The 22,972-nt window shown below is 52.2% G+C and overlaps 1 protein-coding gene across 1 annotated transcript in view; it reads left to right on the forward strand.

Moving 5' to 3' along the window:
• The first annotated feature begins 1,151 nt into the window (after positions 1–1,151).
• The window catches only part of CD9 (CD9 molecule), a 31,895-nt gene continuing 10,074 nt past the window's right edge, over positions 1,152–22,972 (forward strand). Inside the window, exons 1-2 of the mRNA XM_040642062.1 lie at positions 1,152–1,357; positions 21,470–21,572. Coding sequence (XP_040497996.1) covers positions 1,292–1,357; positions 21,470–21,572 — 169 coding nt within the window. The 5' untranslated portion in view covers positions 1,152–1,291. The remainder of the gene's footprint in view (positions 1,358–21,469; positions 21,573–22,972) is intronic.

Raw genomic sequence — 22,972 nt, forward strand, 5'->3', positions numbered from 1 at the left:
TTATAAAGGAAACCTCATTTGGAAAAAAAAAATACAAAGGGGTTTGGGGACTTCAAAAGAAGAGGGAGTCTCCTCATCCTTTGGTGAGAAACAGGAGAGGAATGTTTGAGGAGCCTCGGAGTTTCTACAACTTAAGAGGGTAGGGCCAGGCCGCCAGAAAGCACACACCGCACGCCACACGCAGGGCTAGGCCCGCAGAGGAAGGCAGCGTGCGCCAGGTAGAGCAGCGCAGCACAGACACAAGAGGAGAACGGACCGCAAGATGGGGAATTTCAACTTGGGTCATGGAGTGTGCGGAGTTACAGAAATTTGTTGAGCGGAGGAGAAAGGGGCTCAGAACTCAGCATCCAGAGGTCAAAGGGTAAGAGGGACGGTGCTAGGGAGCAGAGGCAAGAACAGAAGCCTGGCTACGAACTCGCTCTTCTCTCAGGGCATCTAAACCCCAAGGCCAGGAGGCACTCCAGGACTACCGGACTCTCAGCCATATTGCTGTTCGGGAACCCTATTTGAAAATTACTCCCATGAGCCTCCTACCTCTCTTCCCACCTGGACTGCCAGCTTCTAATTTCTGCTCGTGCACATGATGTGCCAAATCAAAGAGTGAACTCCGTGAACGAACGTTTCCGAGGAGCTGCCTCAAGGAGAAGTAAAGCCAGGCGGTTTCCCTTCCAATGGAGCCCAGAGCAGGAAGAGCCCTCATTCTGCGGGCAGCCTGCCTTGAGTAAGGGGACTCAACCCCAACCCCCAAGAGACCTGAGAAAGGTCTCCCAAAGTAGAGGGCTGCGGCAGGAAGACCAGAGTCAACAAAGCGAGAACTGAAGGGCAAGGTCTCCATAGAACTCTTCGGTAAAGCAGGAGGGGGCTGAGGGGGTGGAGAGGGGGCAGTCTGGAAGGATCCCAGGACGGTTGAGAGGAAAGGGGACAGTAGGCGGCGGGAAGGAGGGTATGGTCAAATTGGTGGGGGAGAGGGCCCTGCGGGAAGAAGGAGGGGAAAGGGGAGTGCGGGCTCCACGACTGTAGAGCCCCGAGTCCCCCCGGAAGCTGGGCTGCAGCCCGCCTCGGGGCCTGGGCGGGGCAGGTGGGGCCAGGGGCCGGGTCGGCCGGGGGCGGGGTCCACCGCACATGCGCACCGCAGCCACCGCGCGCAGTAAGGAGTGGCACTTTTTAAAAGTGCAGCCCGGAGGCCAGCCCGCAGCCGCCGAAGCTTCGGTGTCAAGTCTGGTCCTCTCGTCCCGGCCGCGCGCCCTCCCAGTTCCACACCAGTCCGGCCCAGGCCAGTCTAGCCCGCACCATGCCGGTCAAAGGAGGCACCAAATGCATCAAATACCTGCTCTTCGGATTTAACTTCATCTTCTGGGTGAGTGAGCGCGACCGTCGCGCGCTCCTCTTCGGAGCCACCTGTTCGTCCAGGGACCCTATCTGCGGTCGGGGCTGCCAGTAACTGGCACTGCGCGCTCGTGGACTCCGGGCGGGAGGAGACGAGGCTCCCCGGCCGCCAGCTGGCTCCTCGACCGGGTCGGGGACGAGCGGGCGGCACGATCGTGGGGCTCCTCCGAAGCCGAGCTGGCAGCGGGACGCGGGGTCCCTAGGGAGCTGGGGCGTGGAGACCGGCCCTGGCCCTCTTTTTCGCCGAGGGTTTGGGGTAGGGATCGTGTCTGCTCCCCCCCCGCCCCTCCGAGTGTAGGAGGGGAAGGCGGCAAGGAGAAACGGAGCACCCCACTTCTGAGAACTTAAGTCCCTGGCCAAGGAGGACTGTGGCGGGCAGTACAGTTCGTGATCTGGGTGGGGTCTCACAAGTGGCCGGGGCCGCCAGGAGGGGGGAATGCCGGCGCTCTGAGGACTTCAGTGGGGTGCGGAGAGCTCAGGCCAGCGCTGTTGACACTTTTACACTGGAAAGGGAGAGGGAGGGGGGACTGGGACCCCGTCCCTGAGTGAGAGTGGGAGACCCCCTCCACCCTCGAGGAGGTCCCTGCAGGCTTGATTCTGAGCCACCGTGAGAAAGTCGAAACTACCTGAAAGACGAGCTTGTCTTGATTTTTTTTTTTCCAAAGGCGATAAGTATCTGAACTGGAGAGAACTCTGGGAGAGTTGGGGAGAGGTGGGGCAAATGCCTGTTGGCGCTTTTAGTCCTGTTTCTCCATTTCCGGGGGAAGATCAGGTGCCATCCGCCCACTGCCAGCCCAGGTCCTCCCGCCTAGCCTAAACCCCTATGCCAGTCCACCCAGTGGCTAGGCGGGGCCACGGAGAGTGGTTACCTGGACAGGACACCAGCCGGGAGCTGCAGGACTCCCACTGCTGGCCGCACTCAGCCTATCTGCAAATGGAAAGCCTGAGGCAGGCAGCAGAAAAGGGGATGTCCTCTCCACACCTTCTCTTGGGGGATTATGGGACCACCCAGAGACAGAAAGAAGCAAGGAGGAAGGAGTGTGGAAAGGCAGCCCCTGTACCACTAGAGAGATGGCTGTAGAAACAGGCATGCCACCAGAGCCTTGTAACAAAAAATATACTGTACTTATTCCCCGTGAGCCTTGGGGTAAACCTCTTGAGATTTTAATCCTCTCTCCAGAGCTGATGGTAAGAGACTGACCTGTTCTTGGCAAGAGTCACCATGCACAACACATGTTCTAGGAAGGATGGCACATAGAAGTGTCCCTGCCCAGCACTTGGTCTGTTTTAGGGAGACACCCCCAGCAGTGGGTATTCCTTCCTCCTGGTGTTCCCACCAGCCCCCAGCAGCCATCCCGCTCACTCCCAGGCTTGGCTTCCTCCTCTCACCAACCTCTGGCACCAGAAAAGAATGTGAGAAGGCGGGCTAGCCCCGCCCCGCCCCACCACACCCCACCCCACCCCACCCCTGTCCTTTAGGGAGTCTTCCTCTCCCCTCTCCAGCACAATCTCCCCTGCCAGGCTGTTGCTTAGTCCTCAGCTATCTGCCTAGGCTGCATCAGGGGTTCGGGGCCAGGAAGGAACTACAGACTGCGATGTGACCTTCATTAGACACACCACACACACACACACACACACACACACACACACACCCATCCATCTGCCTAGTGGCACATGCAGGAGCCTGATGGGAGGTATCTTCTCGGTCTCTTACTGTGTCCAGCTTACCACCCCACCCATATTCAGAGCTGCCCCTGCCTGGACCAGGTGCTGCCGGTCCACTATGTCATCTGAAACAGACATGACTGAATGTGGGAATGTTTGGGTCAAGAATTAGGAATGACTTTGGTGATCATCCAGTCCAGCCCTGGTATTCACAGTGAGGAAGCAGAGAATCAGAGGGGGTGATGGCCCAGGATCCCAGAGACCAAACCAATATCACAAGCCCTGGGTCCCTGACTTGAGCCCAGTCCTCTTCTGTCTCCGTCACGAGATCAACAAGGGGACCTGGTAATGGGCTATGTTTTCCTGAATTAACGATTGTTCAGTAGTCCTGTATTAAGGTTCCTGTAGAGATGATAGAATAAGGGAGTATCAGGGTGCACTTGTGCAGTGTTTTACAGTCTGCAAAGGCCTCTTCCAAGTCCCATGATATAAGCCAGAGCAGGAAGCATTATCCCCATGGTACCAAGGTGAGGAAACCTGTCCCCAGAGAGGTTAAGTGACTTATCCAGGGTCATGTGGCAGGGTAGCATCAGAAGTAAGTTTGAAGGCAGGTCTGGTTGGCTTGAAGTCTAGTCTACTTTCCATCCCAACCTGCTGCCAGGCCCAGCTGGGCAGAAACAAGTTCTCAGAAATACCTTGAAAGGGAACGGCTCAGATTGTTATGATGGCACCAGTTACCTTTCTCTCTTGAGACCAGGAATTTATAAACTTGGCATTTGGGATCTGATGTGGGCCTTCACAAGAGTTGTGAGGCCAGGAGGCACCAGCACCTCGTGAACAAAGGATGCTGGGAGGGGTGGCCTAGCAGGGACCCAGAGAGAAGAAGCCCAGCTCAGTGGCAGTGGGGTGATTAGGGTGGGGAGATGGTACACTCTGTGCCGGCCTCAGCCCCGTGGGACCCCAGGTGACAGCTGAGCCTGCCTTCCCCGAGTAGGGCCTCTGATGCTCACAGCCGGACCAGCAACCAATCTGTTCATCCAACACCCCCACACCCCTAACTTCTTGGCTCTCAGTTGTTTCTCTATTTTCCTCTAGACCGCCCTGCCTGGCCACCACCCCCACCCCCTAAACAGTGGAAATCTGGATAGGGACCTGGGTATTAGTCTAGCTCTGTCCTCACATCACTTTGACACCTTGGGGAGGTGGCTTTTGTGGTCCAGACTTCAGTTTGCTCATCTGTAAAACCAATGGCTTGAAAGAAATGGTCACCAAAGGCCCCTTCCACTCAGTCTGTGAGCCCAGCCCCAGTGCCTGCAGCAACAGCACTTTCCCACTCAACCCAAAACCCGGATCCGGAGATGGAAATGCACAGGGAAATGCACACTGGGTCTTTACCTCCGGGGCCCGATTCTTGGTCTCTTTCCTGTTAACCTCACATGTCCCTCTATCGCCCTGGGTGGGGTCCTTCTGTTTGGGGGTTCTCTGTTTTCCTGGCCCTCAGCCACCTGTGGTAGTCCTGCCCACGGGTCAGCGCACAGCTCTGGATTCAGTCCCACCCTTCCCCGTCACCAGACGGAGCTGGTGTCTACTGGGGGTTACGTGAGAGAATGTACGGGATGCCCTGGGCCTCGTAGCCTAGCCCCAGACATAGTAAGCTTCCAACCGAAGCCATTGTTACTCCGCAGTTGAGAAAGTAGATGGGGAGGGTGAGAGCACTTCCCCTGGAAGTGTGGAAATTGAAACCAGGGATGTAGGCAGGCATCCACACTCCACACATTCCCCCCCCTCCTTTCCTTCTCTTCCGGCATCACTGCCAGACTCGTGATCCACCCCACCTCCGTGATTCCCGCCTCAGGACACCCACTCCATTTCATGTGCAGCTCCACGTTTGACTGTGGGGCGGCCGCACTTCCGAAAATGCACAACACAGCAGAGAAACCCGAAGACCTCAGGCTTCTGGGTCTGGCCAGGGTACGGACCTAGCGGGGTCGGCAAGGGGCAAAAGCCCTTCCCACCCAACTTGCTGCTTCCCCCAGAAGCTGTTGGCCTTCAGCGTTGGGCTGAGCAAGCAGCTGGGACTGCTGCCTAAAATGGCTCCCCACCTTTGGCACACAGACAGCGGGAGCTCTGGTAAAGCTGGCCGTGTTTGCACTGAGGCTGGCAGGTCTGGGGAGAGGTGAGGCGAGGCCAGGTGTCTGCCTGTGCTAAGGAAGAGAGGGCTTCTCCCCTGCCCGGAATCTTGATGGCTTGCCGTGCACTCTTCCCTGCAATGGTTGTCAACAACAAAGCTCTGACCCCTGATTTTGGGGGGAGGGGGATTCCTCTACACACACACCCCCTACCCCTTTCCTTGGCACCCCTTTCCGTGGCACCATTCCAGACCTTACTCTTTTGTACTCAAAGGAAGAGTTTTGGGATTCGGAACCACTTTAATAAGCAGCCCCCCGGAGGGCCGTCCTTGCCAGGGCACCTAACTAACTCTGCTAAATGAGCCCTCTGTGGCTTCACACGTCACGAGTCCGCGTTCTCGCACCCTTTTGTATTAGATGGGAATCTTCCCTGTTAGACGCAGAGCTGGGTGTCCCGTGTTTGATTTGTGTGTTTGTTTTCCGCTTCGATTCAATTTTATAAGGAGGTGTGGCTTTCGGTCACACAGTTTGGAACTTAATAATACACCTTGAACTTGCAGAAGCACCTTTTCTTCTGAAGAACCCAAGCCTTGGCAGTTCTTTCCTGGGTGCCCCTGGCTGTGGGTAAGGGTAAGGGACCTGAGGTCATGGGTTATCGTGGCTTCTGTGGCTGTGGTCTCCTTGGTGGACAAGGAGTATTCTCAGTAGACCTGTGTCCAGTGGGGGAGAAGAGAGTGAAGTTTGAGGAGGTGCATGTTTATATTCTGCATTCCCCCCTCCCCGGGGGCGGCCGGGTCAGTGGGACTGCCTTTGGGCCCACCACAGGTCTGTTTGACCAAAGCCGTGCAGAAAGTCTTTCCGTCGCTTCCATGCGGGAGAGCAGTGACTGACTTGTTCCGGGGTTTTGAAACTCTGGGCAAGAGCCCGTTGGCCCCGTGTTCTCAACTACTCGGAAATGTCCTCTGCAACTGAGGGAATTCAGGAGACCAGAAGGGCTAATCTTAACAATACTTTTTTTTTTTTTTTTTTTTACGGTTTTATGTTTTTGAAGTCTGACTACAGATCACTTGCCTGTTTCATTCTGTGGAAAAAGTAATGCTGATCCAGGGACATTTTCATTTTCCATCAAGTGATGGCATGCAGCTGTGGAAAGCAGCATCCTGTCTCCAGATGAGATAATTTTATAATAATTACATCCATCCTGTAATTCCAGCTCCCCCCCCCTTGCCCCCAACCACCACCACCACCCCGAAAAAGTACTTCGTTCTGAATCGTTTTTAAGTACTGTGTGCCATTGTCCTAGACTCATGGACTTTAACCTTTTTAGGGAATTCCACAAAATCAGTGAGACCTTCCTCCAGAAAAATGCTTTGCCTCTTGGGGGGGGGGGGGCTTTTTTCTGGAGGCCAGTGAACACCTCATATTGGTTTTTCTCTTTTGGTTTCCAAGCAGCCTCTTCTCTGTTCTGAGTCCCCTGTTTCAGCCATGAGCAGGGGCTTGCCTCGCCACTACCCAGGGACTGTGGGGGGGGGGGATACGGGGTGATCTGAGAAAGGCTAACTTCCCCGATGATCCAGAGAAGCCTAGGCTGGAGAGCTCGCCTCCCCACCCATACTTGCTCTGACTCTCAGCTTAATCATTGCCCAAGGAGTGGCTTTGACTCTCGATTAATTTAATGAGTATTCTGTATTTCTAGTCCACATGAAGAATCCAACTTTATTAGCTTCTAGCCAAGTTTTGCTTCTTGAGTTAGGTTTTCCCATAGTTTGGGTGATTTGTGTTTGTTTAGGAAGAACTGAGTTCTGTCTTTCCCTCCGCCTCCTTCTCACCAAGTGGAGACTAGTATCAGCCAACCTTCCCCTTGCTTGCCCTTGAGGACTTTGAAAAGGGAGGAGTGTTCCCCTGGGGGAGGGGGTTGTCTGGGGATTTGGACTCCTGAGGAGATGATACTCAGTTTGGTTGAATAGCGGGGACGGTGAAGTCCTCTGATGGAGAGGGGCCTGGATTCATTTGATTCTAGCAAAGATCCCTGGGTGGAGAAGTGTGGGGAATATTGACTTGGAGAAAAATCAGAAATGGGTTTTTAAAGGTCCTTCTTGTTCAGTCCTCTTGTCAGGTATTGTGCAGGGATGCTGAAACAGTGACTCTTGCTGGCTCTGCTAGGAAAGCCACCCTTCAAAGCTTAATCCTGTTACTGTTATGTTCAATGTACATTCCAGGTTCCAGCGAACACCTCTCAGGCCGGGCAGGCCAATGACCCGTGACTTCTACCAAGCCCTCACCTCCAAATTGCTCAGGACGCAGCCCTTGGCTTCTGTTTCCAGTATGAGCTGCATGTCAGTGTCCAAGTGTAAAAACAACACAACACATGGATCATAGCAGAAATCCTTGACTGGGGCTTAAATATACAATAAAGTAAATCAGACAGTTTTACTGAATTCAAAACAGGTTTCTATAGCATTCTAGTTTTATCTTTAAACCTATATTGATTGAATCAATAGCATGATAAATGATAAACTGATTTACTAAAATTTTATATAGAAAGATCAGCAAAGGGACACCTGGGTGGCTTAGTCAGTGAAGCGTCTGCCTTTGGCTCAGGTCGTGATCTGAGGGTTCTGGGACCGAGTCCCTTGAGTCCCTTATCTGGCTCCTTGCTCAGTGGGGAGCCTGCCTCTCCTTGTGCCTGTTCCCCCTGTTTGTGCGCTCTCTCTCTCTCTGTGACAAATAAGTAAATAAAATCTTTAAAAAAAAAAAAAAAGATCAGCAAAATCATACTTACCAACTCATTGCTTTGCAAGTCAGTAGAAGTTTGGTGTTTATAAAAGATAGTTTGCTATAGACTGGAATGTTTATATTCCCCCAAAATTCATATGCTAAATCCTAAAACCCAGGGTGATGGTATTTGGAGGTGGGGCCTTTGGGGCGATTAGGTCAGGAGGATGGCGCTCTCGTGGATGGGATCAGTGCCCTTAAAAAAGAAGAGGCCCCAGAGAGCGCCCTCCTCCCTTCCACCATGTGAGATTATGGCAAGAAGACAGCCCTCTCTGAACCGGGAAGCAGTTCCTCACCAGACGCCAAGTCTGTTGGTACTTCGATCTCAGACTTGCCAGCCTCCAGAACCGTGAGAAATAATTTTTGTTGTTAAGCCACCCGATCAATGGTCGTTGGGTATAGCAGCCCAGACGGACTAAGACATAATTGTTTACATGTTCAGATCAGCGGCACCCCTTCCCGTCTAGGTGAGCAGTTCGGTGTGCCATTTTTCATACCCAGCTCACATCGGTGCCCCCCTCTAGTGGGCGGCAGGCCTCCTCAACCCCGCAGCAGCCCCGCTCCAATCCAGAGACAAGAAACCCTTCCCACTAAGACTCTCCGTCCTGCTCACCCCAATGCGGTGTGAATGCTTCGCGTTGCTTCTCATGATACGGGGCTGTGGATTTAAATCCGTTACTGTTATGCTCAGGCTTTCTACAGCTTCCCTTCTGCCAGCCTGAGAACATCTTCTCATCCTCTACTTTCTCCCACTCCCACCATATTATTGTAGCTCTGACTCCTTAAGATAGATAACCCTAAAGAGGCCCAGAAAGTTTATTTCAAATAGAAATTAGCTTCTCTCCCAGTGCTGGGGAGGGCCCATTAGTATGAGAAGCTGCCATTATCCTCCTCCTGTGGCAGGTGCCTCCCAGGATCCCATAGCCAGGACTGTAACACAGGCCTGTGGTCATGCCCGCTCATGCCCTTTGGTGGCAGGATGGTGCTGTTCAGAAAGGGCAGAGGTTCTGGGCCTCCCCTTGGGGCCATTCCTATAGGGGACACAAGGACGGTGGCCAGAGGGCAGCTGTAACTATGTCTGCACTGCAAGGCTTGCAGCAGTAGCAAAGCTGGGAAGAGAAGAAAACATGCCAAGTTACTCTGGGGAATCTATTTCCCAGCGCAGTGCTGTGTCCACGCTGACTTTCTGGCCAGTGCAGCAAGGGCGTGGGTGAAGTTCTCAGGCCAGAGGCCAGCAGGAAGAAGTGCGTTCTCTCTCTCTTTCTCTGTCTCTGGACTCTGTCCATCAGGCAGCTGGCCTCAGAGAGAGGCCAGGGTCAGGTGGTGCCTCCAGGCCAGGTGGCCGATGCAGGTGCCTTCCCGTCCTGAGAAGGTAGGGCCCTCTGCTATTTCAGGTGGGCTCCCCTGGGACCCTTTAAGGATAGACTCTTGAAATAGGATCAGCTATGGCTGGAAGGGAGACAGGACGAAAGTGAAAAATTCTGGCTCTGAAATTAACGACACTGATCAAGAAGACAGTTCCGCAGAACGATTGAGAATCTGGCCTTTGCAGTCAGACTGTCCGGGGTTCAAGTTCTCGCTCAGCCACTTATTTGCTCTGTGATCTCACAGGAGCTGCTTCTGTGCCCAAGTCTTCTCAGCTAAAAAATGAAAGTAAATAGTACCTACTTGGTGGGTCTGTTGTGAAAATTAAGGAGTACAGGTGAAGAGCCGCAGGCGGGGTGTGGGACCTGGCAAGTGTCACGGTGCTAGCTGGCCAGGAACATACAGTTGACCCCTGAACAGTGCGGGGGTTAGTGCAGTCAAAAATCTCTTTAGAACTTTTGCCTTCGCCAGAACTTAAATACTAATAGCCTACCGTTGACCAGAAGCCTTACGGATAATGTAGTCAATTAACACGCACTCTGTATGTCTTATGTATTATATGCTGCATTCTTACAATAAAGTAATCAAGAGAAATGAAAATGTTATTAAGAAAATTAAGGAAGAGAAAACACATTTACAGTCCTGTACTATGTTTATCCCCAAAATCTGCATATAAGCTGAAACCCATGTTGTGCAAATGGCAGCTATAATTAAGAGACCCGAAATGAAGGCCGAGATCATGGCAAAGGGAGGGGATAGATGATAGGTTGGACGCAGCAGTTGGAGACCTCGGCTCTTGCGCTTCCCCTGGCTTTGTGCTCAGAACGGCCCATGCTGGGGAAGGAGGGCCATTTAAGTGAGCGGTGCTGGGTGTGCCTGTTGCCAACTACTGCCAGTCCACACACCACATGGCATGGCTTCAAAGGTGTAAACAAAGGGGCATCTCCCACCACTCAGGGTCATGCAGGCAAGTGGTAACCGGTCCCACAGATGGAACGAAAGCTAGCTGGTCCACATGGCTAAAGTGTGTAAACAAGAGTGGAGAGAGAGAGAGAGAGAAAGAGAGAGTGTGTGTGTGTGTGTGTGTGTGTGTGTGTGATCACCAGGCATCTTAGGCATACACAATGGAAAACAAATGTGTGGTATTCTGGAATTTAAAGCAAAACATCCCCAAAACAATCCCCCACATCAGATGATTTTGGTTAAGATCAGAATGCCTGCTTTCAGCGGAAAACAGATTTATGGACTGTCTGATGTGTGCTCCGTGTCTGGCGAGCAGGCAGTGGAAACTTGCAGTGAGGTTTCTTGTTTAGAAAAGGTTATCTTGGGCAGAGGCCCTCCTCTGGATTCTTCATCCCCAAACTACTTAATATTAACACACCATATTAGCTAAAACTTTTCTTCTCTCTTGGGCAGAATAGGGTTCTGGTTTTTAAAGGATGCTGACTTTGTCCTTGGAAGGGAGGATTTCTCAGCTCTTGAACTTGTTCAGACCAGGTCGCTGCCAAATTACAAGAAAGGTGTGCTGAAAAAAAGCTTACAAGGCCCTTCATCCCCAGCCGCACCCCAGAAAGGGGATCTCGCTAGCTCCCTTCCACCAGGCATGAGCCAGGCAGTCAAGTAACTGACCTCTGCATGGCCCGTGCTGTGCCTGTGGCAGAGGGAGAGAGCTGATGGCTAACTTGCTCCATACCTGCTCTGTGACCTTGGGCAACTTTACCTCTCTGAGCCCTTTTCCTCATCTCCAACTGGGATGAGCCTAACTACTTCAAAGGGTATAAGGCAGTCCTCCCAGCCCTTTTAGATTCAGAAGAGGCAGCAGGGCCTTCTCGTAGAAGTCTAGCTCCCTTATATTCCTCTTTTCCCTGGGAAATCCCACTGTTGCTCATATAGGGCATGTTCCCCTCTTAGCTGTGCACCAGCCTGAGGCCAGGCTGGAATACACCGTGGCCCCACAGAGTCCCGCTTAGCAACCTGATGACACCCGTACGCTGTAGCTGTTGAGCCCCTCTGCCCAGGAGAACCCCCCCCACCACCAAGGGCACAGAATCCCCAGAAAGTGAACCCCTGCAAGGGCAGCGGGGCAGCTAAGCAGGTGCTTAGGACGTCAGCAGTGCAGGTAAGCCCAAGGAATCTTGGGGAAACTAAGCACATTTTTTAACTCTTTTATATTTATTTTATAATTCTGATTTTTTTTAAATATTGAATTATATAGGTGGTGGGATAGGTGTCATTTTCTCAGTATCGAGGGCAGTAAATGGTCACAAGAGGCAGAAGTGTGCCTCCCCAGGGGCCTGGCTTCTCAAGGATGGTTGAGTTTGTTGTTGACCTCCCGGCGTGCCGTCAAGGAGCGGCACACGGTAGCAGGGCCCTTTACGACCCAGGGTGGTGGTTGGGGGTGGGAGGAGTTGACTTGTCAGAAATGCAGATTCCTGGGGGACGCAGCAAATCAGCCACTCTCCTTACGCCTCACTTTCCTTATTTGAGTCATGAAGGTAATAGTGCCAAAGTCTTAGGGCTGTTAGAAATGATGGCATATTTAACATAAAGGGTAGCGCGGGGCCTGGCTCAGAGCAAGAGCTCAGGTGTCGGAGCAGCTTTGGCTGTAGTTACTGTTACCACGGCCTCGCAGAACGTTTCAGAGGTTGAAGTTGTCCTAAACACATTCCTCTCTGTCGTCTTGCTTCAGTTCTGTAAAGCCACCTCACACAGGATTGTTCTGGGCTGAAACTTTATCACGTGGCTCCATCCCTTTCAGAAGGTGAATTCGAGAACTCGTCTTTCCATCTGTCCACAAAACACCCATTTCAGAGATTTCCCCAGGGTGGGAAAGGTGGTTGAGGAGAGGGCCCTGTTTTGCACTTAGCTGGACGTGGCCCCAGCATCGGAGCCGTTTGGCAGAGCCCTCCCACCCCCACCTTGTGGAGTCTAACTGGGAGTTTAACAATAGCCATGGGAAGAAGAAATCTGCTCTGCCTCCAAACCAGGAAGGGTGGCCTTGGCACCTCTTCTGTTCACTTCTCATGCTTCCCAAAAAGAGGTAGATTCCTCTTATCTAGAACTTTCTTGATACCTTGAAGCCAGCTCCCAGAGCGTGGCAGGGCCAAAGTCACATGGCTTCTATGTGGACACCACAGGAAGGAAAAAGAAGGGAGAGCTGCCCCAGAGGGTGCATTTTCATCGCCCGGTGATGGTGGGCTTGACACCACCAACTCTCCCAACCTCAACAGAGGGGGAGGGGAAGAAGAAGGAGAAAACAAACCCCAAGAAGAAGTTAGCGGTCTGTGCTCCGTCCCTCTTGGCCTTCCCCTAGGCAGGGGCTGGTGCCCTCAGTCTAAATCACCTCACCACAGTAGGCAAGGTAAGGTGTAGGTCAGAGCATTTTGCCAAATTCAGCATGTCCAGAGGACCTTCTTGTCCCCCAAGAAAAGTTCTTAGGGGTTCCCTGTCTTCCCATTCACCAGCTGGGCAGGGAGGGAGCACAGTGTCAGGAGGACGGGAACTTTGAGTCGTCTACGCGGGTCTGGTTCAGTGGGAACACGGCCTCTTGCTGGCTGTGTCTCTTCCAGTGAGTTGTTACTTAACCTCTTGGAACCTGTTTCATCTCTAAAATAAAGGTGACAAGAGGATTCAATGAGATGCTGTACGTCAGTCACCGCCTATACTGTGGGACACAGTAGAGAATAACTGCTCCTGTTATATTATTGATTTTCCTCTGTCTAGCCTCTGAAGGAGTTGCTCCTGACAGAAAAGGCAGCCCAAGTCAACTCAACCCTAACCAACGTGATTACCCATCAGCCTCTGCATGTATTCTTTAAAAAAAAAAAAAAATTCCCCTAGAATTTAGGGTTGGCTGAGGAAAAGAATCCACTCATCCATAATGGCAGCCCAGCCTAGGGAGAACCCAGGTTGCAGAAATCAGGAGGAAGTTTTTGCCAAGGGTGCCGTGCTACGGAGGCTGTGGGAATCACTTTGGCTTCTTGGAGGAGAGGTCACGGGGCCAAGCCTGTGTGATGAATACTTCTTTGGAAGCCAAATGCAGGTTCTAACTTGACCCATATACTATGATTCCGCAGGCTCAGTGGGTTCAAGATGGAGTTGTCCAGCCATTATCTCTTTCATACCTCTTGCTTCCTTCCTGTTTACCTGTCCTGTATCCTCCCCCTTAACTGTCACCGTGCAGCAGTTCAAGGTGGCCCTGAGGCCCCGTCCCGTGGCTCTACAGTGCAAGGCGGGGCTGCTGAGCCCACAGTGTCCGGATTGCAGTATAAATTGGAATGGCGAAATTCTGCCCCGTGTTGGGCTGAGCCGGGTGAGCGCTCATACCACCTGCCTACTGCCCACCCCCTCCATGGCTTCCTGCCCTTCAACACTGACGTTTAGAAAGCTCGTCTCTGGGTTGAGAACCCCCAGAGGAAGCTTCTCCATGTGGTCCCGATTGTTCGGCGTTTATTACATAAAGGCCTGGAGCGTTGGTTCTCAGACGTGAGGGAGCATCAGAATCATCTGGGGGGGGGGCTTGCTGGGCCCCACCCCACTCGTCTCTAATTCAGTAAGTCTAGGATGGGGACAGTGAATTTTCGTGTCTTAGTAAATTCCCAGGTGATGCTGCTTCTTCTGGTCTGGGGACCCTATGTCGCGACCTGCTGGCCTAGAAACCAGTTTCCCAGTGGCCCAGCTTCTGCCCTCAGTGGCTTGGTAAAAGCCCCAGAGCAGAAGTGGTCCAGAGGGCCGAGATGACCCCCGGGATGACCGTACTCACAGAGGGACGTAGTCTCCAGGACCGTCACCTCCGGCGTTTTTTCAGCTCATCTCTAATAAAACTAAAGTTAATAACAGGCCCTTGTTGATATCTTCAGATTCTGCCGGGAAGTCACATTTTGCTTGTGATCCTTAGTGAAAGCAAGTCAACGGCATTTTTTTCCTGCTCAGTCGGAGTTGGGTTTTTGGTGGTGTTTCTCTGCGCGGTGGGACTGGGTCCCAGAAGACTCCAGCCTCGGCCCCCTGGGTGCCTGTGCCCTTCCGAAGATGACAGCTTCAGCTTCGTCCAGAGGTGGGAGAGGAGTGTGCCAGCAGAGGTTCCGAAGAGGTGGTAGGGACTGGGTTCCTGTTTGTGCTTGTCGCCATGCCCGGCCCGGCCTCCTGACGAGTGAATCAGCCCATCCGAGGCTTGGCAGTCAGCGGTGAGCCGGGGTTGCCATGGAGATGGGTGAGGCCCGAGCCCACAGGTCTGGGTGGCCTGACTTGTTTTTAAATGTTGAAGCCTGTGTGAACATAGAGGCCCTTATCTCCACTTCTGAGGCTTTCTTAAAGCGTGACTGGTATTTTGGGGCCCAGAAAAGGCTGGTAGGGGAAACTCACATCCTTGGTATTCGGTCTGTTACTGATTTCCCGGGTGCCATGGGCAACTATGCCTACAGGTCTCCCAGGCTGGGTACCTTCAAAAAAAAAATAATAATAACCCGGGCTGGCACATATCTTTCTGAAGGAGGCAAGTAAGTAAAATCCCCTTCCTTTCTTTCCTGCTCCGTGAATACCTCCTTCCCATTCGAATGGTAGTTCGAATTACCATTCCTGTCTCATCCTCGCAGAGCTCCTGGGAGGTGTGTGCTGGTGTGGGGAAGGTATATTTATCCGTCGTCCCTCCACCGCAGGGCACTCGCACAGACCCACAGAAACCAGAACCTCAGTGTCCTAAATCGCCCCACTCCCTCCTGCCCGGCCGCAGCATCAGATCATAGAGGGACACAGCTGACAGCCATGGCCACCAGGTGCCGTGAATGTGTCTTGTGTCTCTCTCGAGGTTTATTGTTCTTTTTACTGGCGTTATTTTCGCTACAGAATCCGGCCGGCTGTGCCACGTCGTGGCCTTCAGAGGGTCGTCTATGCATCTCCTCATTGAATCCTCCCCTTCAAGCTAGGTTAAAGGCAAGACAGGCACCATGCGACCTTTTTTTCACATATGAGAACTCTGAGGTGTGGAGAAGCCAAGGAAAGTGCTTAGTGTCAAACAGCACCCAGGTGGCAGAGCAGAGTGAGACCCAGAGTCCACGGCTGGCCACGAATCTAGGGCTTCTCAGCAGAAGTATGCCAGAGGCTCCCCTGGCGGGGTGGGGGACTCTATGGACACCCGTATGGCATTCCCTCTGGGGAAAGCAGGAAAGCAAGTACCCCTATTTCCCCTACCCCTAGCCCCTTACTGCTGCCTGCCTCCAACGCCACCAAAGTGGGGCTGTGACTACCTAAAGTCTGAGGCCAGCCTCGGAGAAACCGCGTGTGGAGGAGGAGCCACTCTCCCTCCCCCTTCTGGGCTTTCTACGGCAGTTAGAGAGAGACATCATAATGAGTATTTTGTCCTTTAAAAAAAAATGTATGACCAGTCAGAAGAAAAGAGGGGACCCGGAGGAAAGGGGGGCCTAGCCAAGACCTCCGTTTTGTTTACCATGAGATTTTTCTTTGAAGTGGGATTCATCCAAGGCAAACAGGGTTCTTTCCACCTGAGAGGGTGGGCTGTAGTGCTGCGCGTGTGCGTACACACACACACACCACGCACGCACACACACACACGGCTGCTCTTTTCCTTCTTGTCACATCTTTCTGCGGGCTTTCTTCAAGTGTTTCCGCCAGTGGGGCTGCCTGTCTGTAAATACCTCCTCCGCTTCTAACTAGAACCAGTTCTGCAAACTTGGCATAGGGTCCGGAGCAACCAGGTGCCCCTCAGTGGCATTAGACTCTGATTTGTTTCCAGTCCGCCTTCGGAATTAAAGACAGTTCCTCTAACTCCAGGTGTGTTTTAGCGTGAGGTCTCTGGGCCTGGCCCTCCAGCCAGGCTGGTGGGGTGACTCACTGGACTGATCATCTCCACAAGGGTGGCTTTGGCGAGGTGTGCGTTCAGTGGTGGCGGAGGGCCTGAGCTGGCGCGCTCTGGTTCTCGTGTCCCCCAGAACCGGCATAAGCCCCAGGTGACGGGGTTACCTGTGCGCTCATCGAAGATCAGACTGTTGAACTGGACTTCTTTGTGGGGTGAGGACAGTGACTCATGGGCTTTCCACAGAGTCTCATTTTCAAAAGACTTTATACGGATTCGTCCCTGAATCTCACTGTGATATTCGTCACATGCCCTCGTGGGTCTTTGAAGTAATCCTCTCCTGTACGGGATAATTATTTGTTGATTGATTGATTGATAATTTATTCACTGTGTGTTCAAGGTGTGGATGGGACAGGGGACTAGAAGGCCTGAGAAACAGCCCTGCCCTGAAGGAGCTCGTGCTCCAGCGACACCCGAGCCCAGCACACCCACGAGAAGAAGGGCATGTGCGAGGGCTCTGGAGAGAACACGCACGAAGCTCACAGGCTTGCGTTTCCTTGGGAGGAGACTGAGGACTTCTTGGTGGGGAAGCAGCAGGCCTAGGTGGCCAGGACGGCCTTCGAGGAGGAAGGACTGGCATGAGCAGAGGCGAGAACGCAGGAGACTTATTTGGGAACCTGAGTGATTCCATCTAAGGGGCATCTAAGGTGGGCTCAGGGTTCAGTGGTGTCATGCTTCTGAGAGATCAGAAAACGTGAACCACAGATAACACCTTAAGACTTAAAACTGAGGGATGCCTGGGTAGCTCAGTTGGTTAAGTGTCTGCCCTCAGCTCAGGTCATGATCCCAGCGTGATGGGATCAAGCCCCGCATTGGGCTCCCTGCTTAACCAGGGGTCTGCTTCTCTTTCTCCCTCTGCCTGCCGATCCCCCTGCTTGTGCTTTCTCTCTCTCTGACAAATAAATAAATGTAATCTTTAAAAAAATTATTTTTTTTTTAAAAACCAAAAAACTTAAAACTGAGCGACTGACCTAAGCCACGTGAGCCTTTCAGAGAAATGGCTACTGTCCCACATGGAGGGCGGGAGGCAGGCTGGGTGTGTTATATACAGTGACTACTTTCTGGGGTCCTGGGGGCAGATAAGCCACCAGCCTAGGTGTCAGAGCACCGAGCAACCAGAAGGGAGCAGTGACCCTGGAGGAAGAGAGGGTTTGCTTCTGTTTGGAATTTTAGGATAGAGAGACCTAGAAGCTTTGAAAGAAAAAACCCAGCTTAGCTTTAGAACTGTTTCAGATCTGCAGAAAGGTTACAAAAAGAGTATAGAGAGCCCCCTACACCCGCATCAGTTTCCCTATGGTTAACACCTCTGTTACCACATTGCATGTGTCACAACTAAGGAAAAACCAACTGGTACATTACTATTGACTAAACCACGCTCCTTCAGATCTCACTTGTTTCACCAGTAAGACCCTCTCTCTGTGCCAGTATCCCATCCACGATACCACATGACAGTTATGTCTTCTTCATCTCTGATCTGTGACACTTTCGGTCTTCCTTGGTTTCTCGGAGATGACCGTAGTACTTCTGAGAAGCGCTGGCCAAGTATTTTGTAGAATGTCCTCAATTTAGGTTTTTCTCCTGGCTGTCTTCTAAAAAAAAAAAATGAACATGCATGAAGAATTCAAGCATTTCCAACAAAACAATGGGGAAAAGCTCTCCTTTTTGTTTGTGCACTGTCAGATAGACGGGACCATTTTGGGGCCTGAAGGCAAAGAAGCTTTTCTCGGCAAAACCAAATGTTTCGCTTTGGCTTCCTTTGGGAACGAGGTAACCAGGTAGACCTGGCAGTGCCTCGGGCTGGGAGTCAAGGCTGTGGACTTTTCACTTCCATCCCCACTACACAGTTGGTGATCGTGGACTGATTGCTGTCCTTTTCAGGGGGGCCCTGTGAGCAGGAATTGGCTCACTGTGCGTCTAAATCCAACCTGCTCAGATCCTGCATTGTTGCGAAAGCAAGATGGCAGCCGTGGTAAAGGTGTGGCCAGCGTTCCTGCCACAGGTCAGCTTATTTACCCTGACGGAAACCAGCAACTTCTTGGTTTCCCACACCCATTTTCTTATTTTAAGGAGTCCCTTCATAATTCATTCCATGCCCTTTTTTCAAAGTTAAAGCTCTCTCTGGTTCTTGCCATTTGTTTTCTCCTAGTATTCCAAGTAGCTAGGGGTGAGAGCCAGGTGGGGGGCTGGGGCACCCTCCAGCACCACACCAAAAAGTGAATTCTTCTAGAAAGTACTCCAGACCCCGGTAGATAGTGCCACCTGCACAACCGGAGCCATTATTAGGTGATGCCAATTATGTGTGGCCCTGTGACCCCAAGCCATCCATCATGACCCAGCCAACTGAAGTAATTTCTCCAGTAGCATTCCATAAAATAGGGCAGCTAATGGCTTACATATCTTCCCCTCAGGCCAGTTAACTCAGTAATTCAATCCAAAAAGACCCTAAGACTCACTCCTCTGATTTCTGTGAACCGTGGGCTCCCAGTCCTGCCGCTGACCCTCCCTTCCACCTGGTTTTCTTGAACCTTCCTCCTCTTCCTCTCTTTTGGTGAGTTTATAGGTATAAGAAAGTGAGATCAATTCCTGCTTTTTCCATTTCTTCAGAGCCAGCTGCTTTTTCGTCCTCATTTTAGTGAAGCGCTGTGGCTTTGATAACCAAGCAGCATGATGCTAGTTTTTGGGTGGGCTCCAAATGTGTGGGACTCCCGACTCTCTCTGGCTGTGTCCTTGGCCGGGGTGAGACCCAAAGTCTTTCTTCTCCTGGTTCCAGTTCTCCAGTATGATGTCCCTCTTGCCACCGGTGTGTGTAGACCAGAGAAATGACCGGACTTCTACAGATTTGGTTCAGGCTCCTTGAAATGATAAAATGGAAGAGGCCTGACTGTTGCAGGTGTTTTTTGGGTACCCTGTTGCTGTCCATGGAATCATTCCCAAAGAGAAATAATTGAGCATAATGGAGAAATAATTGCACGTAATTGAGAAAGCATAGAGCAGAAAGGACAGTAAAGGACACGGGCCTCTCTTCGGTCCCAGGAATTGTCAGCAATAGCCCCAGCAAGATGAGGGCAAGAGGGAGAACTGAGGACAAGGTTTGTGGCCAAGCGCTGACCGAAACTGAGACCTCCCTCTAGTGCACAGGAAGCCCCTGCCTACAGAGTTCTCAGGTTACCACGGTCATGTCCACAGGGAGGCCAGCAGCCTCAGTCTCCCACTGTCCAGGGCTCTCACTGGGCCTCCATATGTTGGGCGGAGATGAGAAAGTATTGCCTTCTTTCTTTTCACTCTCCAGGACCCCAGGAGAGTGAGGCCAGGGCCTGACCATCACAGTCAGGACCCCACTTAGTGTGTGCTTGTCCTGGACTCAGTGCATGGGGATGTCCCAGCGGGGCCCCACCGTGTCCCTGCCCCAACCAGTCTAAACCGGGGTACCCAGGCTAGAAACAGGGGAGAGACTCCTACTTCTTCCCCCATCCCCACCCCCGCCCAGAGCTGTGTCTGCTGTCTTTGGATTAGGCCAGGAGACCCTCACTCACCTGCAAGTCTTTTGTGAGTAAGAAGGAAAGCCTAGCATCCATGAGTTCTTCTCTGCATTGTGTAGCTACGGGGCACCTGGTGTTCTGTACTTCTTACCAATGTTTGGTGTTGCCTTCCATCAGATGAGAGCTAAGAGGTCTGGGGAGATGCTGAATGACTGTCCTCCACAGGGAGGAGTGCAACCCTGGTGACCGAGTGCTGATCAAGTTATTCTCACAAAGCCCACTTGGTGGTACCTCTTTCGGAAGGACTTCTAATATCATCTCCTTTATTTTAGCCATACTTAAATGGCAGGGAAGGGCCACATGTCACCATTCCCTTTCTACAGATGGGAAAACTGAGGCAATAGAACTCTGAGCCAGGAATTGCAGAGCCTCGCTGTGGGAACACAGTGCTGGAGGCGTGGGCAAGGGTTTGACCCTACTGCAGGTGGAGGCCCTGGGTCATCACGTCCGCTGTCGCTGCCTCCACCCGAAACATCTGCAACCACTGTCTCCCCAGGAAAAGGAGAGAAGCAAACAATTAGAGAGGGGCCTGGCCGCAGCACGGCAATCCCAGCTCCCAGGGCAGACAACCCAGCTCCCTTAGGAGCAGGGCTCTGACACAGGGTGCCTCTGTCGAGGAGGGTGGGCCTGGAGCCACTCACTGGTGCCGTGCACCCTGCACTGCAGCCTGGGGGTCACTCTCGAGCAAGCCCGGGCTGAATGAGAGACGGAGAGCTCAGCTCAGCACTGGGGTTGAGGACCACTTGGAGGGGGGCCGCCTGCACAGGCCTCTGGTTCAACAGTGCCGGGCCAGGATTTGGCACCTTGGTTGTATTCCTTAGTGAGAAAGCCTGCCCTTTAGGGTCCAGTATCTCAACTTGCCCACCTATGAAATGGGATTTTCGGAAGATCGGGAGGTGACTCAGATATGTCTTATCTAATGTTTATAAGGATCACTCATAAGGAAGCGTGTGTCTAAAACATGGAACAGGGCAGGTCAGCCTGTAAGGTTTGCCAGCGTGGAAAGAAAAGGACAAATGTGGGCTGCTCAGGGGAAACTGCTCTGTCGCTTACTGAGCCGTGTGATCTCAGGAGGAATCACAGCTGCCCTCATGCGTGCTTGACTGTGCCCGCTAGGCAACTGTTGTCTTTTTTTATCGTATGGTACATATACAGAGTAGTGCAGGAAACACGAACGGTTTAAAGCATAATTACGACGTGAATGTGCATGGCACCACCACCCAAGTCCAAAGCTAGACTGTTGCCAGTGCCCTAGACCCTGCCTTCCCAAGTGCTGTTCCCTCCCTCCCCCTACAGGGCACCCCACACTTGACTTTAGGATAATCGCTTTCTTTTCTTTTCCTTTGTCATTTACATGTACCCTAAACAGTAGAGCAATTTTTAACCATAAGGGATCACACTGTATGCGCTTTTGTGTCGCTTGCTGCTTTTGTTTGGCATCCTGAGATGTACTCATAGTGTTGCCCGTAGCTACGACGTCCATTGTCACTGCTGTGTAGTATTCCAGAGTCCGTAAAGCATCCATTCTGTCGCTGGACTGCCGGTAGGTAATTGTTCCCAGCCGGCTGATATTTTCAGCAAACGGATTGGTCCCCACACCGGCTACTGTTCCTAGCAGGTGCACAGTGAGAGGCAGAGACACAGGGTGGTCCCAGAGCTCTTTGCAAGTCTCCCCTCTGGTGTCATGGCACTGTGCTCCCCTGGCAGCCAGGACTAACGCCCACATCCGGGATATCTTGCAGCTTGCTGGGATTGCAGTCCTTGCCGTCGGACTATGGCTCCGGTTCGACTCTCAGACCAAGAGCATCTTTGAGCAAGATAGTCAGCCTTCCAGCTTCTACACAGGTGAGTGGGGCGGGGGAGACTGAGTACCTCCTCTAACTGTGGGGATTCTGTGTTGACCCAGGGATTGGCCTTGGGAAAGACTTTTGCTCTGGTCCCATCGGCCTGGCCTGGCCCTTTCAAGCCATGCTTTGTGTAGTCCAACCCACGAATTTGCATTTGACTGATGTGGTTTCTTTTACCATGCCGACTAAGTATGGCATCCTGACCATCCCCCCAATAGGAAGTTGGCTCCTCCGAAGTTGCTCCCACTCTTGAGGGTTTAAGAACCTCTGTGCTTGTCCCTGACCCTCTCCTAATGCTGTGTCTTCGTGCTCAGTTCCTTAATTCAAAAAACTTTGTCCTGGGGATCCAGAGTACCAGGAGTAGGAGAGGTGGGTCCTCCCCACTGTGCAGATAGGGCCCTGAGACCTCAAAACACCTGCCTCCTGTTCATGTAGTCCAAATGAAGAAGAGACGAGCAGAGATGCCAGCCCAGCAGACCCCGGGTGCTGGTAAAGGCCTTGGGTATTTGGTTTGTTTGTTTTCTGAAGTGCTTTTGCTTTAGGGCAAAGGTTTGCAATTTAAACACAAATAGACTTAGCAACTTACACATGGCTCCTGGGCATCTTTTTGTCTTTTCTAGCATTATTCTGTCCCTTCCACCCACCACTGAGGCTTGTCAAATGCAGTTCCCCAGTTTCTAGTCAGCTCACAAAATCCGAAATCCCGTAGCTCTTTGTTTTGGGGATAGGAAACACTTCATTTACGAGAAACAAGAGCAGCCCCCTATTTTTAGGACGATGCTGCCATGTCATCAGGCTCAAAGTGTAAGTTTGGTCATTTCCTTCCCACCCACCAAAGAAGTTATTTTAAAAAAAAAAAAAAAAAAGATGGAGAACACAGCTTGAAGAGAGTTATCGCCCAGGCCTTCTGGAAGGACGAGGTGGCGGGTGGGCACGCGGACCCCCTTCCTGCCTCCCAGACGCCACATGAGCCACGCCTGCATGGGCCACTTAGCTGCAAGCGCCTGGCCCTGTGGAAGTTTCTCTGCTTGTATTGCCTGTTGCTATTGTTTTGGGGATTTTTTTAGGGTGTGTCTCCCTATTTCTGGAAAGAAAATGAGGGAAAGAAAAGCATAAGTGTGTTTTTTGAAAAAAATACATGCGTGCGCATGTGCACTCTCTCTCTCTCTCTCTCTCACACACACACACACACACACACACACACACACGCACACACGGAGTTTTTAGGGAGTAGGTCTCCAGACTGCCCTGACTTGTTTTAGCAACAGCATTTTTGCAGGGCAGCGGGGGGGGAAGGGGGCCTGGAATGCTGCCCTGTGAAGAGGAAGCAGCACAGGGGTGCTGTGCTGAGGGGGACCTGGCGCCCTCTTGCCTGCCTTGTCACACCAGGGAGCTGGG

This window comes from Ursus maritimus, unplaced genomic scaffold (genome assembly GCF_017311325.1).
Source record: "Ursus maritimus isolate PB19 unplaced genomic scaffold, ASM1731132v1 scaffold_26, whole genome shotgun sequence".
NCBI classification, from domain to species: Eukaryota; Metazoa; Chordata; class Mammalia; order Carnivora; family Ursidae; genus Ursus; species Ursus maritimus.